This window comes from Sinohyriopsis cumingii, chromosome 10 (assembly GCF_028554795.1).
Source record: "Sinohyriopsis cumingii isolate HCF-2022 chromosome 10, ASM2855479v2, whole genome shotgun sequence".
In the NCBI taxonomy this organism is placed as follows: Eukaryota; Metazoa; Mollusca; class Bivalvia; order Unionida; family Unionidae; genus Sinohyriopsis; species Sinohyriopsis cumingii.
The window spans coordinates 122,003,898-122,022,286 of NC_142970.1; the positions used below are offsets into that span (position 1 = coordinate 122,003,898).

General features: G+C 37.3%; 1 protein-coding gene and 1 long non-coding RNA gene across 2 annotated transcripts in view; both read right to left on the minus strand.

Annotated features, from left to right (window-relative positions):
• The window catches only part of LOC149791125 (uncharacterized), a 422,332-nt gene that overhangs the window by 103,421 nt on the left and 300,522 nt on the right, over nt 1-18,389 (minus strand). The gene's annotated exons all lie outside the window — the stretch shown is intronic.
• LOC149791126 (uncharacterized) overlaps nt 1,921-18,389 on the minus strand; it is a 69,486-nt gene continuing 53,017 nt past the window's right edge. The window contains exon 3 of the mRNA XM_089973048.1: nt 1,921-2,804. Coding sequence (XP_089829174.1) covers nt 2,044-2,804 — 761 coding nt within the window. The 3' untranslated portion in view covers nt 1,921-2,043. The remainder of the gene's footprint in view (nt 2,805-18,389) is intronic.

An 18,389-nucleotide genomic window follows, 5' to 3' on the forward strand; every position in this document is an offset into this window, starting at 1 on the left:
TCTTGTTCGCTCCCCCTGTACCATGTTTTCAGACGGAAGCCCAAAACATAGAAGAAGATCGGGATCTTCTTGGCATCTTCTCTGCTTACGTATAGGAGTCTATTTCCTGACTTGATTGGGGCGAAACCCCACACAGTCGCCATTTTGTGTGTGACCACGCTCACTCCCGTCTTCTTTTTGATTTTATCCACCAATTCTTGGCTATCTACCTCCATGGGGAGTCCCATCGCATTGATTTCCGTCAATCGTGGCTCCATGGTTCTTATAAAGGGGGCTGCTTTGTAAACTTGGGCTGTCATCCCCTTTACACTTATTTCTTCCTCTTTTAATAAGGGTATTCCTCCTTTTGGGTAGATCACAAATTTATTAAGACCTCCGTTTTGTAGGGCTTCAATCTTCCCTATATCTATCCCCATATGGTGAAATGCCATCAAAACTTCACTTTGTCTTGGCGAGTTGGTGGCGCCTTCGAAGTCAATGGTCTGACACCCAGCCGGGTGGTTAACTATCATCCTATTATCTTCATACTCAGTATGAAAATACTGTCTGATCTTGGATCTGACTGGTTCAGTTTGACCTTCATCTGGATCCATTTTGTTTCCCCTTTTTTGTTTTGAATTATGTGCGTGGGTTACACGATACTATAAATGCGAATTCAAAAACTTCTCTATGTGATTGTGTGAATTAGAGCCGGTCAACCCCTATTACTTTTTCTCTAAATCTTATAGTGATACTACAATAATGCAAAATACATGTAACATAAAGTGCAAACAAAAATGTTTGCTCCAAAGACTAAGTGAATTCAAACTCACTCTGCGCTGTCGCATATAATCCCAGTCGGGATTAATGATATGCAGCGGTGCAGAATAATTGAAATGTTATGGTAAATGCAAAAATCTAAATAATAAATAGATGTTAGTATGAACAAAACAAATTTCCCTTTCTACCTCTCTTCAAAGATTTTCAGTCTGCTTTGTCCTTGCCGTTTGCTTTGTACCCGCCATTGCTGTAACTGACTGTACTTCTCAACAAGGAGTGTAAGAATACAACACCAATGTAAACGTACGCCGCCATTTTCAGGCAAGGCTAAGCTGTCTGTGTCAACCAGTCAAAACCGGTTTTTAAGTCGCGTGCTAAAACTCTCAATGAAAGCGACACCTGGTAGCAAATATTTTTTTTACTACATCTAACAAGCGTGACTTTTTTGTCCATTGATATTTGTGTGTATTTATATTCGTGGGTTTACATTTTTAGATCATAGCCAAGATATGCAATTATTAAAAATAAATAATGAACATTCCTATTTAAAAGTAGAATAGTATTAAACTGTATACCAATAACGAATATTTGATTTATAATTTACTTAAATAAATAAATAGGCCTTCATACATGGCTGTGTTTACATCTGCATACATGACAGTGTTTGATGTAGACTTTGATCATAAAAATCAACAATTTCTTTTGATTTAATATAAATTAAATTTTATTTAAATATTTTAAAATGTTAGTGTTGATATTAAAGTTATAAATGGAATTGTGTTTATAAATTACTTAATTAAACAGGCCTACACCTACACACATCACTGTTTTATGCATACTTCAATCATAACGACGTTATTTCAGATTTAATTTAAATTTAATTTTATTTAAACATTTTAAAATGTTAGTGTTGATAGTAAAGTTATGAATGCAATTGTGTTTATAAATTACTTAATTAAACAGGCCTACACCTACACACATCACTGTTTTATGCATACTTCAATCATAACGATGTTATTTTAGATTTAATATAAATTAAATTTTATTTAAATATTTTAAAATGTTAGTGTTGATGGTAAAGTTATAAATGAAATTGTGTTTATAAATTACTTAATTAAACAGGCCTACACCTACACACATCACTGTTTTATGCATACTTCAATCATAACGATGTTATTTCAGATTTAATATAAATTTAACTTTATTTAAATATTTTAAAATGTTAGTGTTGATAGTAAAGTTATAAATGTGTTGTTGATGTGAATGAAGTAAAAATAAAATATGTTACTTGCCTTGATGATGTGTATGGTACATGGTGATGACTTTAGTGTTAAAAGCTGCCACGTACAGAATCCCACTGTCACAGAAAATGGCCCTTGGATTACGTGGTATCCACTCCGAATAAATGGCCACTAACTGACATGTCTCTGTCAGATGATGAATGGAGTCTGAATACGAGTCACACACAAATAAATGTCCATCATCATCTACAGTTATTCCACGTGGCGATGACAGTCCCTCAGGTTTGTATCTGTATGGCGGTTGACTTGGATTCTGTAAATTAAATCCATACACACCAATGTCATCACGGGAGTAAGCACGACACGAAATATACACCATGTTTCCTTTTGTCGTCAACCAACTCAACATCCCTCCACAGACTTTGTGTAAATTGTCATGTCGTCCATCTTGTAAAGACACAACGGTCCAATATATCGTGTCGTCTTTCCAACCACAGACAACAACTTTGTCCATGAATCCAGCTACACCATGACAGTCATCAAATGATGGACGTAAATCAAATGTTTTACCCCTAGAAATGCGACCGGAGTCCTGTACCGACATCAGTGTTATACCGTCCTCCATAGCCACACACAAGTCCGTGTCATTTAGACGACACACGCCAAGGGGACGTGACTCCAGTCCGTGAGATGAAGACAGCAACATGCCGTCATGGTGTCTGTACACACGGACTTTCCAAGACTCCCAGTCTGTGATGACCATCTTGTCTCTGACCACAACGACACACCAAGGGTCAAGGTCGTCTGTAAATAAAAAATGATATAAACATCAATAATGACATGAATAATTATATTAAAATAAAATATAACTTATAGACATAAAGATAGATTGAATTTATGACTTTAAATAATAGTCTACTGTCACGATTAATCACCCCCACCACAACCATCGTCGTGTTTTCGTTGTTGTTATTATTATTATTATCGGATAGATCTACATTAGACATAAAATGTCACATAAAAGTAAATGAATTTACAAGGAAAATAAAAAATAAATACTGTATGATACTCGTAGTTATGTGATTGCATTATTATTATTATTATTATAGAGGGATTAAACAGCAGACATCATATAGAACCAGTAAGCACACTATTATGGTTATGTACAGTATTTTAGTACCTTACGTTTACTTTGATATTAGTACTAATTAAAACAACACTTTACAGTCATGAATCATTTTAGTGTGATAACTAGTTCCATGTGGAAACTGTTGTTTTTCCTGTCATTTTCGATTGATAAACAAAACTAAAACTTGGGTCATCAATACTCCTATAGATATGTGTAGATTGTACTGTGTCATTTTCATTATTCGTTTATTATTATTATTATTATTATTATTATTTCAAGATGGAGTTTGTACCAGACGTCACATGGAACCAGTAAGCACACTATTATAGTTCTGTACAGTATTTTAGTAACTTTAAAATGTCAGATCTACCGTACATTTATTTGGACATATGTAATGTATTCATTTAAAAAATACTGTACAGAGTCACGAGTCAGTATCGTGTGATGACTGGTTCTATGTGGAAACGGTTGTTGTCCCCCTATCATTTTTAACTCTTAGTACACTACAACAACTATACAAATACACCTTGGGTCTTTGATATTCCTAGTGATAAGTGTCAATTGCTAACAAAATTAAAGTTCTTACCTGTAATATTGGGGTGGGGTTAGAGCGTATAGGTGACTTTTAAATAAATTTTTAAAGAAATTTCAAAATAAGTCAAGTCCTATATAGATATACACATTTGCTACATGCGAAATACATTTATATATGACTGAAAATGACTACGGGGTTTTCGATTTCTGGCCATAAATTGGAACCAGCTGAGATGATAAATTAATATTCATACGCTACATAGGATAATTATTATTGTTTATAATTTTATAATTTTTCTCAACTAGACCTAATATCATGGATACAATAGTCATAGTTGTTTGGTGGGTAGGGGTATCTCAAACCAGGCAGTATTATTTTAAGCTCTTTGATAGTCAATTATTTTGCCCCTCCCCCCCAAAAAAAAAAACGAATGGTGCATTATTATCCATCAAATAAAATTACCCTTGACTACTTTATAAACAAACATCACCATACTCTAGAGGAAGAGCCATTTTTATACTGCACAATGTATTGCATTAAAATATAAGACAAATGTAAAATTCGCTAACTGCTGCAAAAGTTCTTTAGAAATATAAGCGCTGGGCATAAAAAATAAATGAGGGTTCTATAAAACAAAAATAATATATATATAAAAAAGAAATAAACCTTACTGTAAAGATTAAAGATACACTAATTGATCATTCATCTAATACATCCCTGTCATACTCAACATTTCAACGCACCCTAAATATATTGTTACCCTGAATATTTCAGTGAAAATCCCAGTTGGTAGATTCTGTGAATTTCTTCCATCTCAACTGTGTCGTCTGCTACTCTCAGTGTCTTACCTCCCTTGAGTTATGACGTAGACTCTGGCAGAACGCTGGTGATCAAATTCCACCAGAGACAATCGTACAATCTAGAATGGCATCACACTAAGTATGACGTCACACAGCGCGTTTGAGTCTGGTGATTAATATTTCTACAAGATTGATTTTCATGTATCATGAGTGGGATTACATCAATTTATCTGTATGCAAATACGTGGAGCTGATGTACTGAGGTTTAGATGACACAGAAATAAAAACAACCTTATGGTAGCGACATATTATAAAATGAATGTACAGCGTGAGGAAATTGCATGATTTATTGTTTCAAACAAACTCTGCCTGATACATCAGTATAAAAATAAAATATAAAAAAGTGTAAAAGCGAAGACATTAAACGTTACAGAAAAAACAATTATGTGTATTTAATTAAATGCAAATCATGGTTTGTTTACAGTATGCAAAATAATGCATCGTCAGCCTAGAAGTTAAGGGGAAAAAATGAGGATTATTTTGTAATTATTATTGAATCCTTGAAATTAAATTTTGAAATCACTCTTTTGTCGAGTGTGTATTTTCGCTACACCAGGCCTTGATAAATGCTCATTGTTTGATAATTTGTTTTCATTGAGTGTTCCTTGACTGGGTTTTTTCCTGCATCAACGCTACAGTGTATACATTTTTCCATGCCCTCTTTAAAATAAAAATACAAATAAGCATTCATATCCAATGTATAGAGTTACCTTGTTGATTTACACGAAATTTTGTTTTCTACGCAAAAGTATTTATTTATTTATTTATTTATTTATTTATTTGCTGTGAGACATTTGTTGATTTAGATATGGTGCAAGAAATAACGGACTTCTTATCATCTCATGACTGATACATTAGTCACCAATATCTTTATCCCTTGAACATACATTTTTAACTCAACTTACAAGGCACGTTTCAATCGTCCACACAGTTTTTCACGTATCATCTTTCAATTTTTTTTAAATAAAACCAATATAAGAATAATGTCAGAATAATTTATGTGCTTTCATGGAAAACAACAATTTATATCTCATTGCATATATCTTGATTTGATCTTGTTCGTCCTGTTCGTCGATCTGCCCATCCATACTTAGGGCCTGTAACAGCAAGTAGACTACGAGACGTGTAGCTAGACAGATTTAATATGTACCTGCACATAAATGATTCATAATTAATGTTTAGATCTTTCAAACAAATTTTGCTTACTTAAAATCATTTATTAATTATTCTAAAGAATAGAAAAGTAAATTTGCATGAATTTAAATATATACATTTTGGGTGATTTAAACATATTCAGGAATTTTCTTTTTGTTTTTAAAGTCCAAAGAAAATGTTGTTTTAGCACAAAATAGGCTGTACATTACGGCGAGGAAGAACCCTGTAAAATCCCAGTAAAAACTACCGGCCCACAGGAAACTGCCGGCAAACTTATTCACTATCCCACAATAGACGAGGCTCGAACCCTTGCGGACAGAAATGTGATGGTAGTGATTTATAAATTGCCGTAACGGACAAAATCTAAACTCTATTTCAAGAAAAAAATCACTTAATATTATGTAGTCTATATATGCATTTATACAAATAAAATGTTCTCGTGAAATCAAGGTTTAAGTTCAAAGTCCAAGCCTAAAATGTTAACACATTTATGCAATAAAATATGAAGCGAAGTTGTAAAAATAATGCAGTCGCGTATGAACCTGAAAATCTAAGCATGCAAACATCATGTAATTATAAACGTCGCTGTTATTTCGTCTATTTTTGTAAATTGGTTTTCCTTGATATTAATAATAAAAGGGGCCGCTTCTGTGGCCGATGTGATTAGAGCGTCCGCCTACAGACAGACAGAGACAGAGAGAAAAAACTTTGAGACGACCCCCAAACTACAGAAATTAATCTATATCACTTCCACAGTATGCAATGTGATATTTCCCAAGGTAGGCTAGTGGTGAGTGGGTTTCAAACTCGTGAATGAATGAGACATTAAAAAATAAAAAAAGATTTTCTGTCATACATACAAAAGGACGAAGCTAAAATGAAATTAGACACCAAATAAAATACTTGTCAGACCTTGAACTATACGTTTTGCAGGAATAGTTGTAGATAAGAACAAATTGTCGCCTTAGTGACCTCTTTCTATTAGACAGAATAAAAACCCGAGAAAAGTATTGGAAAGTATGTCAAATTTCATGTGCCAAGAGCATTTGATAGGACTAAATTATTTAATAAGATTTATTCCCATCTAAGATATCTTATGACCAAGGATATCGATATCAAAGTGACGTCTCTTTACTTGATACAACTCTAGATTATTTTGCCAAACATTTTACAAGGTTTTCCAAGACCTACACAATCAGTCATTGCACATATAATAATAGGCTTTACATCAGCGCGGTCCGAACACGGTGGAATTAAACAATGTTTCTTTCTTTATTTATTTATTTATGGGCTGCGTGTAATGCGTGATGTGCGTACAAAACAAGTATTTAATTAGGTTTAGCGCATGCAAATCAGGTTACAGATTAATTGGCAAAGACATATTCATGTTATCTGGGTGATATTCAGCCTGCTATGGTATGCAGTTTGTTCTACAAATTTAGATTTTGTAATTGTAACTTCCGCAGATTATGCACAATGTAATGACGACTATTATGCCAGCATTTTGAAGTCTGTAATTCTATTTTATAGCATAGATGAAATGTGTTATGTTAATCCTCCTACGTGTTTATTGTCAGTTTTTATCCACAAATTAATTTCTATCGCTTCTTCGTTGTATTGTGTATTTCTTGACATTTTTTATTCCACAATTATATTTCATTTGTTTGTCGTGCTAAGTGTTTATTGACATTTGTATACACAAATTCATTTCAGTCACTCCTTCGACTTGTCTTGTAGCGTTCATAGCTTTGTATGTTATTGGACGTATCTTTTCAATTAATTCTTGCCGTAATGGGGACAATTTACACCGTAACACCGCGAGCATTGAACTACACAAAGGCCCAGAAGCTGTTAATGATAAGTACAGATTCAGGGATCACGGCATAGCAAACGTTTGTATTCATAAACATGCTAAAATGATATTGTACGTACAGCTGTATGCAACAAACTACACAAATTGAGACCCTGACGTTGTCAGTGAAATCGACGGATGCATGGATCACGGTGTATAGGAAACGTTCGTATTCATAAAGTGCTTAAATGACGTTGGTTATATATAATCATGTAACTTTATCATTTATGTTCCATTCTAAATTTTCCACCAGTAACTCCCACTATAAAAACAAAATGCTAGACGTGTTTTTTGTTTTGGTCAAAGCTTCCAAATTTCTGTTTTCAGCAATTGTTACGTCTATCGCTTTCCACTGCAGCAGCGTAATGAATTAGCTGTCACGCAGTTACACCGTTTGTGCTTCGCCCCCCCGCCCCCCGAAAAGAATAGTTTAATCAAATTTATTTCTTACTCGCACGAATTTTTCGCCCACATATATTTGTAAAACAGGAGAGACCCTTATATGATATGATATGTGTGCAAATGTTTCGTTATTTACTTTTTTGAAAATGAAATAGTGCTTTAAAATAAAGAAATATTGTTTTGCTTAATCGAAATATTATTTTGTTTTTACAAAAGTATTATTTCATTATTTTCTCTGAACCAAATACTGTATCAGTAAAACGGAAAGTTATTTCGTTATTTCGATTTCATTTTTCAACTTTTTTCATTGAACTTATTTGTATGACATTCTTTCAAAATGTTAGCCTTTCGATGAGTGTGATGTATATAATACATTAAATCTATCTTGACGCCAATAACATTTCAGCTTTTAAAAATATCGATCATTTGGCTAACAGATACATCGGCCCATTGTCTATCCCTTAGTAAGGAATACGGTGATTATAATTGCGAGTGGTATCGCATTCGATATTTGACTTCTATCTATTAAATGTTGGCAAGTTTAATTATGTTGCAGTTGGGGATTGCTTCGATAACCGGCTACATCCACAATAGGACCTGAACAAAATAAACTTTCCTTTTGCAGCTAATAGTTTAAATACTTTGAAATTAACAAAAGCTGAGGGGGAAGTGATTCACTGAAATAAAACTGACGTACTGCCTGCTCAACCGACACGGAGTGGACGGTAAAATTAGATAAACCATATACGTTAAAAATGGCATGACATCTAAAGTGTTGGTGTAATAAAATGTCATATACCAGTACTAGCAAATTATGATTTTCCAATCGCGTATAAATACGTATATAATTATGATATTCCCTTGGTGTATAAATACGTATATAATTGTGATATTCCCATTGCGTATAAGTACGTATACAATTATGATTTTCCAATGGCGTATAAATACGTATATAATTATGATTTTCCCTTGGCGTATAAATACGTATATAATTATGATATTCCCATTGCATATAAATACTATATAATTATGATTTTCCCATGGCGTATAAATGCGTATATAATTATGATTTTCCCATGGCGTATAATTACGTATATAATTATGATTTTCCCTTGGTGTATAAATACGTATATAATTATGATAGTAGTATATGGGGTCACCCTAGCGACAATGGGAATTAGCATTACAAAACCCCTTGGGCCACTCTAGCGACAAGGGAAATTTAACATGGAGAAAAACCCTGGGTCACTCTAGCGACAAGGGGAATTGAACATGGAAATTGAACATGGGAATGTCACCTGGGGATCAGTGGGAATTAAACATTGGTAACGTCATAGGTTTATAGGGTCAAAACCTTTTATAGGGTGAAATGTATTTGTAGGGACAAAGGGTTGATAGGGACAAACATAGACATACAGAAACAAACAAATACACATTGAAACACACAGAAAAGAGGACAGAAATATTCTAAAGAAAGACTCACAGATAGAATAGAGACTCGATAAAGAAAAGTCTGTTGTATGGGTTCAAAACATTTATTCAAGTACATATATACATGGGCTCTCTGGCCTGTGCTTTGGTCTAAGCACTATCCATTAAATACATAAACATTTGAACATAAAAGAAACATATTTACGAGTTGTTTAGTTATTGACTCTAGTAAACTAATGTTTAAAATTAACGTTCACTCCTTTCTAAAATCACTTCATATGCAACGAATTTACATTAAATGTTCGTTTATAAGAAAAAGTCAAAACAAAACAAGTAACAAACAATCAAATAAGAGAAAGTTCGTGTTTGTCTCTCTATCTGTTACACACGTTGTTTAATATCTGGTCAGCTACCACTTGTGTCCCAGCATAGATGTTTCCGATCTCGTATTCCCTGTCAGTCGTAAATCTGCTGTTACGTCCATCGTGCTAGGTACACTTATCGGTAAGCAGATCAAGAGCAGTGATCGTCTTCTTCCCATGGAGGTGCAACATATGCCATATGAATAGTCACTTTTCCATCGGTGATGTCAAATTTTTCTCTCACCGACCGCACGTCTTCAATAGCCCTCAAAAGTTTGGAAGAAGTTATTTCTGCAGGTGTGCTAAATCCGAGACATACAGGCGAGTTCAAACTGTCGTGATACATAGATAGGCTCAAACGACCTTCATCTTTGACTTGGCAATGACATTTGAATTTCTCTAACAGTGAGTCAAGTAGATCCGTAATGAAACCTGATACTTCCTCGGCTGGAACGTCAGACGCGAAGTCTTTAAATTTCATCGTGTAGGTGTAAGTTGTCGTTCTAAATTTTCTCGAGGTCGCTGTCTGGGTCATTTGGATGCTAAAATACTCCTTTAGGTCTATTGAATCCTTTCCCTTCTTGAACGCACTTTGCTGTGACGGTATGGTGGTGAAAGAGGTCAATGATGTTTGTTCCTTCTCTTTTTTCTTCTGCGTAGAGTTATTCATCTTTCTCGTCGCTTGTCCTCGCAATGAAGTGTCGTTCTTGGAAGTCGTCCCTTTTTATACTGGGTGATATCAGCATGTCCATAAGGTAAAGTTTTGTGGTCTGGAAGTTTCACTGGTTGCACGTAGTTTGTCATGGCATTAGTACATAACAACTAAGATGTGGTATTGCATTGGTGATGTGATCGTGAGGCATAGAATCACACCCGAGTTTCTCGTTGGACTTGAGTCTTACGCTCTATACTTGCTGTTTGAAAGGATTCATTTTTGTCGATTGGTCTTGGTAGTGACAATGAACTATTGGTCTTGGACGTTGTCCCTTTTTATATGCTGACCAATATCGATGTGACCGTACGGCAACGTAAAGTGATTGGGAAGTCTCACTCGCTTCTGGTACACGATTTGATAGATTTTTTCCAGGGGTCGACTGACGATGTGGTGAGTGGGTAAACGTACAATCTTTTTCGGTTGGTGAGTGGTCACTTTAAAGTTTCCATCCTCTCCCGATTGCAAGGCTTCTTTCAATACCCCAAAGTTGACCACTCGACTGGTACGATAATTCAGAGTCAGTCCTTTCACTTTGCACTCCGTGTGCACTTCTCCTTGTTTGTCCCGGTATTGGTAGCCGTAATTTTTAGGACCTCCACTCGCGAAACTTAGAATCTTGTCGTCGGGATGTTCGTCTGTCCAGGCTCCTAAACGGTTTTCTTCGATGTTAGGGTGTTGCTGACCCGGTCGATCGATGTAGATGCAACTGTCCGTGTCAAAGTACAGGACGCGTTCCCCTAACAGTTCTAAAGCTTCGTACAATTTTAAGCGAGCATGAGCTGTCACGTAAGCCGCAATGATGACATTTCCAAAAGGGTCGTCTTGTACAAAGTCCAGATCTTCTTCGTAATTGACCAAGATCAAATTCTCTCGAACGACGTCCACGTGTTTCATGTATTTGGTTTTGTCGTGAATCATCTGGAAGTAGCGGGAAGGTTCTGTCAAATATTCCGTCTTGGGTAAACACGGTCGTTGTGCCATTTTACCCCACAAGCAATTTAACATCACTTTGGCAAACGATCGCCTGCCTTCGTTTTTCTCGATGTGGTCTAAAGAGATGCCTTCTTGTTCATAGTATTTCTCTTTGAATTGTATTTGGTCTTCGGGAGTGTGACACCAGGAAGGATAGCCGCTGGCTTCTTGTTTCAGTTTCAAAAAGGCATCCACGTAGTCAGCGAAAATGCCTTTCTGACTGGGATCACCCTTGTGGTATTGTTGTGTCTTGGGAAAGTGGCAAATTTCGTACACTTCTAACAGTTGGTATCCCATGTCCAGAGCTTTGAACAATTCTACGCTGACCCAGGTTCCCGTCAAGGCACGTTCTTCCTGGGTGTGCTGACAAGGTTGGTCTTGGTTGCACGTTTCGGCACAAGTACGGCACAATGGAAACATCAGTTTGCCTTGACAATGGTGAGGTAAGACGGGATGGTATAGGTTCGTGGGAGGCAAAACTTTACACTTGATCAAGCCTTCGTATTGTCGAATGTTTTTCAGGTCGATGTGTTCCGTTAACAATTGCGGGTGCCCTACAGGAAAGCGACAATATTTGCACACGTAGGGATACAGCGAACACACGTCCAAGTATTTGATTTCTTCTCCTTTCTCTTCGTCGGCTTGGTACAACAAACAGGTGGCATTGGTCCTTCCTCCGTACAAACTATCCCTCGGGTTCAGCGGGTCCATGAACTGGTAACTTTCCACGAGGCGTTTAAACTCGGGATCGGTTTTCAAGCGGTGATCGTATTCGTGTTCCCACATTTCCACCACTTGGTATCCTTCCTGTTCCAACTTTAGGCGTCGCTGACAAGTGTCCTGGTACAAGTCTTCCATGGTTCGTTGTAAAAACTGATTTTTAGTGCTACGATCAGGGTAACAGACGGGACATCCGTGAAATAAGCAACCGTTAAACTCGTACACGATCTTGGGGTTTTCTAAGTCCCAGCCATCTACCGAATATGTTCCGATGGTCTTTTCACCCCCTCCGTTGCGGGCATGCTGAATCCATTTGTTTTCCTTGTCGCACAAGTAATGTAACCAACGTAGGGCTTTGACCGAGTATTGACGTTTTACAAAGTTGGTCGTTTGAGGGCTGATGACAGCCACGGTGTTTTCAGGCATGAATCGTTGTCGATACACTAAGGAACACGCTTTGGCAATGGTGCAAGCTTCTTTCAAAGGATCGACCCCTCCGTGTTCCATGAACAGTTCTCGAAATTTTCCACAGCAACGCCGTAAAATGTCCACGTCGGAACGACAATACTTTAGCATTTCTTCCTGAAAGTCGAAAGGGTCCGAGGCGTGAGCCTGGTACCAAGCGTAGAAAGCTTCTCGTTGTTCGGTACGCATGTTGTCGGGGTCGTAATAGTGAGCCTCAGGTAAATGGGGTAGAACGGCGTGTTGATTGGCTTCCGTATTGAAAAAGTGTGGAAAGTACCCTTTAGCCATTTCTGTCATTCCAAACGTTTTAGGCATTCGACTCAAAGGCATGGCCAAATAGCTCATCGAATCTTTAAACTGTACTTGTCCCACTTGCATGAAAATGATTTTGGCTCCGTTCAAAGTCACTTTAGGACGTTCGGTGCCATGTTCCGTATAGTATCTGAGAAGAAACTGTCCATCGTATCCGGAGAAATTGTGAGCCATCACCGTGGCATGACGATGACAATCTCCGTAACGTTCGATGTCCTCTTGGCTCCACGTCTTGTCGATGGGGTCTAAGACCCATCGAGCGAAATCGGCTAGCGTGTTCGGTCCCCGAAAGATTTTTTCACGTCCTCCAGGAATCTTGCTGCAGTGAGGGCAATGACTGAAGATAGGTTCTTGAATGCACTTCTCGCACGCTCGATGAGCCACGCAGAAATTAGGAATGTGAATGCCAGTCTCTTGCATGCATTCGAAATCGAAAAAGATGAAATTGCTTTTCTTCTTGTGACCATCCTCTTTCTCTGGTTGGGGTTGGTATTTTTGCACGTAGCATTGGTGGTTCAAGTCCACGATGTGATGACAAATGTGACATTTCTTTTTTCCTGAACATACGTGTGCCTTGGTACTATTGGTACGTATGCCTTGTCCACACGTAGGGAACAATCTCAGGAGTTGACAAGCACATTTCTGCTGTGAACCTTGCGTCTTCAGATGTTGTTGGTAACAGGCAGGGCTGAAAAACGTGCGCAGACAAGCAGGACAATGCAATGGTTTTTGCCCTTCGCTCAGACAGGGTGGAGAGGCCAAACATCCTCGGCATGTCGATCCACAATGTTTGTGTTGCTCTCGATTATTATAACCACGGTCACATTTCTCACAGTAATATCTGTATCCCAGGAATCCGGGGATGGCGGTAATGGTATCGAAATGTTCATCGTGATAATAGACATGAATGTATTTTCCGTCCTTAAAGTCTTGGCCTCGAAACAACAGAGGTCCGCGCACTTCTTGAGGGTGCACTTTCAAGGTGTATCGTGGAGCTAGGGCATCTTGCAATTTTTGCATCTCAGGAATGCCACAGGGTGTGTCTTTGGACAGTCCGGCTTGTTGTAACAGGAGTTCTGCTTCATTTCGTTGTTTGGCTCGATCGGATCGTTGAATAGTTTTCCAGGTTCTTTTCCATTCTACCGTGTCGTTCTTGTTGGCATAGGTTCGTCCCACCACGATGGCACGGGCTAAACACATTTGGTCTTGAGGGTTGTTAATTCGGACGAGACTTGTTTTGGTGTTGCGAAGGTCGTCCACCAATAAGACCTTTTTGCGTCCAGTCCCTTGAGGAGGAGAGACGTGGGCCATTTTCAGTGTGGCTTTACCATCGGTGATGTCAAACTGATCATTAGATTGTTGTACGTGTTGAATCTTGTCCATGACTTTGGAAGGGGTTAGTTCTGCGGGTCTGCTAAACTCGATCCAAACAGGGGATTTCAAGCTGTCGTGATCTATGGATAGTGTCAAGAAATCGTCTTCTTTGGGTTGACATTGTTGCTTTAGTGTGGTGAGCAAAGAATCCCACATCTCGGTGATAAACCCTTCTGCTTTCTCCAATGGTACGTCGGACTTGAAATCTTTAAACTTCACCGTGTAGGTGTAAGTCGTGGTTCTAAATTTTCTAGAGGGTCGCTTTTCCGTCTCTCGAATGTGATAGTACTTTTCAGGGTTAACTGGTGGACTTTGGTTTGGAGTGGGCTCTCTATGTCTGGTCGCAGACGTGGAAGGTGTTGGTTCAGGTTTGCTCATGTCTTCGTTTTGAGCGAACACTTCTTTTCGTGTGTGAGGCGATACGTCACTTCGCTGCCTCTTACGTTCTTCTTCTCTCTCACTGAAATCGTGCGATCGTTTCATCTCGATTGCTGATTCAGAAATGATTTAACCAAGTTCATTCTCTCCATATATACCCTCTCTACCTCTTGTTGTCACAATGACTTGGTATATTTCACAAGGGCAAGTGAAAGCCAAGCATATAGGAGCCCAACGACAGCGGTGCGTCTTAAACACCTCATGCATCTTGATGACCCTTCGATTCAAACCCTACCACGAAAGAAAAAAGTTGCAAGAAAAAAACCCAGACAGTTGGTGTCTTCAAGAGAGCTAGAGACGCCGGCACTGTGTCGCTGGGACACGTACGTACTCCAGAAAACTACGCCACTCGACAACGTTGTCTCCTTCTCTCAGTCACTTCTACTTTGTCGCTGAATACATTCTACCAACCCTGTTTTAACACACGTTTCTTCATCTGATATTTTTAAAAAATATACTAAACGCATTTTTAAAAGAACTACCCTTTTTCGACAGCAGTGACGGCGTCTCCTGCTGCTGTTACCACTGTTGCTGCACAAAGATGATCTTTCCTTAAGATCAAAATATGAGACAGAGCAAGTAAGTTGTGAAGTTGAGCGGAGGTGTCTAAACAACAACTGTCAAGCCCCTATGTTCCATTTCTGTTTGTGATAATAACTTGTGATACTTCACATTTTCTAAAGTGGAAATCTTTACAAACCGTACAAAAGTTATATGACTTTGGCTTCTGACAGTTGTACAGACTCTTCACTTTATAAGTGTCACGAGAAAATAGTGTATCCAAGTTTTACCATTTTCCAAAACACCCACACACTTGCAACGTGACCAGAATCTGTACTTCTTTATTTGTGGATATCCAACAGACCCGTCCCAGCATATATAGCTGGTTAAGAACTGTAGGAATATCACCTCATTTTTTTTTCAGAAATATCAAAGCTTTTATGTGTATCTTCCCTGTTCACCCTTTATTAGTGCTTAGGTATATTCCCTAAACAACACAAACAATTTGGAACAAAATTAAATTTTGAATTAAGGTTTCTCTCTGTTTATACATTTTTTTTTCAAGTTGTTGGTACATGGCATATGACATCCAAATACTTTCTCAAACTGAGAGGCATTTCTACACGTCATTGCCTTTGTTAAATTCGGTTTTGTTGGTTAGTCATCGTTAATCTTTAATTCTATTTTTATGATGTATTTCTTTTTTGCTAGAAGATTTAATTTATTTATGTTGTTTAGTCTGCTGCTGCAAAAAAGAAAATGCATGTATCTATAGCAAAGTGTTTCAGTTTGTTCAGTTTTTTATTTCAAGCTCTACAAAAGGTACCAAGTTTGTCTTGCAAGGGGATTGAAACTTTAAGTTACGCGGACGTGAAGGAAAACATACCTTTGTTACTACAATTTGCTATCTTTGTGTTCGTTCTAATCATGCTTGCCTTATATCTTTTTGTTTTAGGATCATATTTCTTCTGATGTAAATACATACATCAATGGATAGACAGCTTGGGTTATCATCCTTGAGGTTCACTGTACTTTTAGTTTCTTTACTTCATACAAACCCCAAAATCACTAGCTTGAAGGGAAAAAAATAACAAAAAACTGACACCTGGTACTGTAACACATCTGTCTCTGTTGATGTGAGTGTGCTTGACAAAATGTCTGAGTAAGATTAAAAATGTTTGTCAGTTTCAAAACTCGAACCAGTACTGTGGCCGTTTAATATTTTCATGTGGCAAGAAGAAATGGTACAATACGCAACAAAGGGATTGTACATTTACACTCCAAACTGTCTGCACTGCTATGGTAACAACGCTCTTGCGTTGACATTATTTTGCCACACTACCTAAGAAAAAACAATTCATCACTCATCGTAAACGATTTCATTGGCTATACATATTTTCTTACCGCTTTCGCTTCGAATTGACTTCAGTACCTTTTCGCACAGTGACAAGATCGGACGTGTTTTTTGCTTTTTTTTTATTCTGCGGCTGGTCGCTACACTACTTGCTCTGAATTTACAACCAAACATTGTGTTACGCATTGTAAGTGACTTCATTGGGCCAACCGATATTTTACACTTCTGTCTCTATTCATATGAGTGTGCTTGTCAAAATGTTTGAGTAAGATTAAAAATGTTTGTCAGTTTCAAAACGCGAACCAGTACTGTGGCCGTTTAGTATTTGATCTGGCAAGAAGAAATGGTACAATACGCAACAAAGGGTTTGTACGTTTACACTCTCCAATCTGTCTGCACTGCAATGGTAACAACGCTCTTGCGTTGGCATTATTTTGCCACACTACCTAACAAAAAAAACAATGCATCACTCATCATAAACGATTTCATTGGCTATACTTATTTTCTTACCGCTTTCGCTTCGAATTGACTTCAGTACCGTTTCGCACAGTGACAAGATCGGACGTGTTTTTTTTTTTTTTTTTTTTTTTTATTCTGCGGCTGGTCGCTACTTACTTGCCCTGAATTTACAACCAAACAATGTGTTGCACATTGTAAGTGACTTCATTGGTCAGTCGATATTTTCCACCGCCTTAGCTTCAAATTGGTTTCACTTGTTATTCGCACCGCGAGATAATCAGACGCGTTTTTCTGTACCTGACCATTAGTCACTTCACAAACAATAAAACTAACACACACATGATCACGCCATGGGCGCCTCATGGAAATTATGTTAGTCATGTTACGAAAAAATGTAACAATGTTCGTCTTAGGAGGATAGGACGAACATTGTTACATTTTTTCCTGAACCCATGTTTTGACTTTAGAATTCAGAGTTAACCATAGGCAGGGCTATACAGTGCAATGTCGCTTGCTTCATTCTTGAAAAAGCCGTGTGATTGTCTTTTTTTTCTGAAAAACTGTAAATCTAATGTTAGAAGAAAAAAATTCCGTGACATGTTTCAGTTCCAAAATAGGATAAAGTTAAGATACCAGATTTGTGCAAACTCAAGCTTTTATTTTATCCAAAGATTTACTGATGGAAGAAAAAAAATCGTTCTACAATTTTTTAGAGTGTAAACTTTTGAAAAAAATAAGATGACAAACGGAACAGTTCGCGTAATTATGGTGACCACTGATCACAATTTTGGAGAGGTATCTTCAAACGGGAACATATTTCATTAGGGTATAAATCAAAATCACAGAGAGAGAGAGAGAGAGAGAGAGAGAGAGAGAAGAAATACGATCCTAAAACAAAAAGATATAAGGCAAGCATGATTAGAACGAACACAAAGATAGCAAATTGTAGTAACAAAGGTATGTTTTCCTTCACGTCCGCGTAACTTAAAGTTTCAATCCCCTTGCAAGACAAACTTGGTACCTTTTGTAGAGCTTGAAATAAAAAACTGAACAAACTGAAACACTTTGCTATAGATACATGCATTTTCTTTTTTGCAGCAGCAGACTAAACAACATAAATAAATTAAATCTTCTAGCAAAAAAGAAATACATCATAAAAATAGAATTAAAGATTAACGATGACTAACCAACAAAACCGAATTTAACAAAGGCAATGACGTGTAGAAATGCCTCTCAGTTTGAGAAAGTATTTGGATGTCATATGCCATGTACCAACAACTTGAAAAAAAAATGTATAAACAGAGAGAAACCTTAATTCAAAATTTAATTTTGTTCCAAATTGTTTGTGTTGTT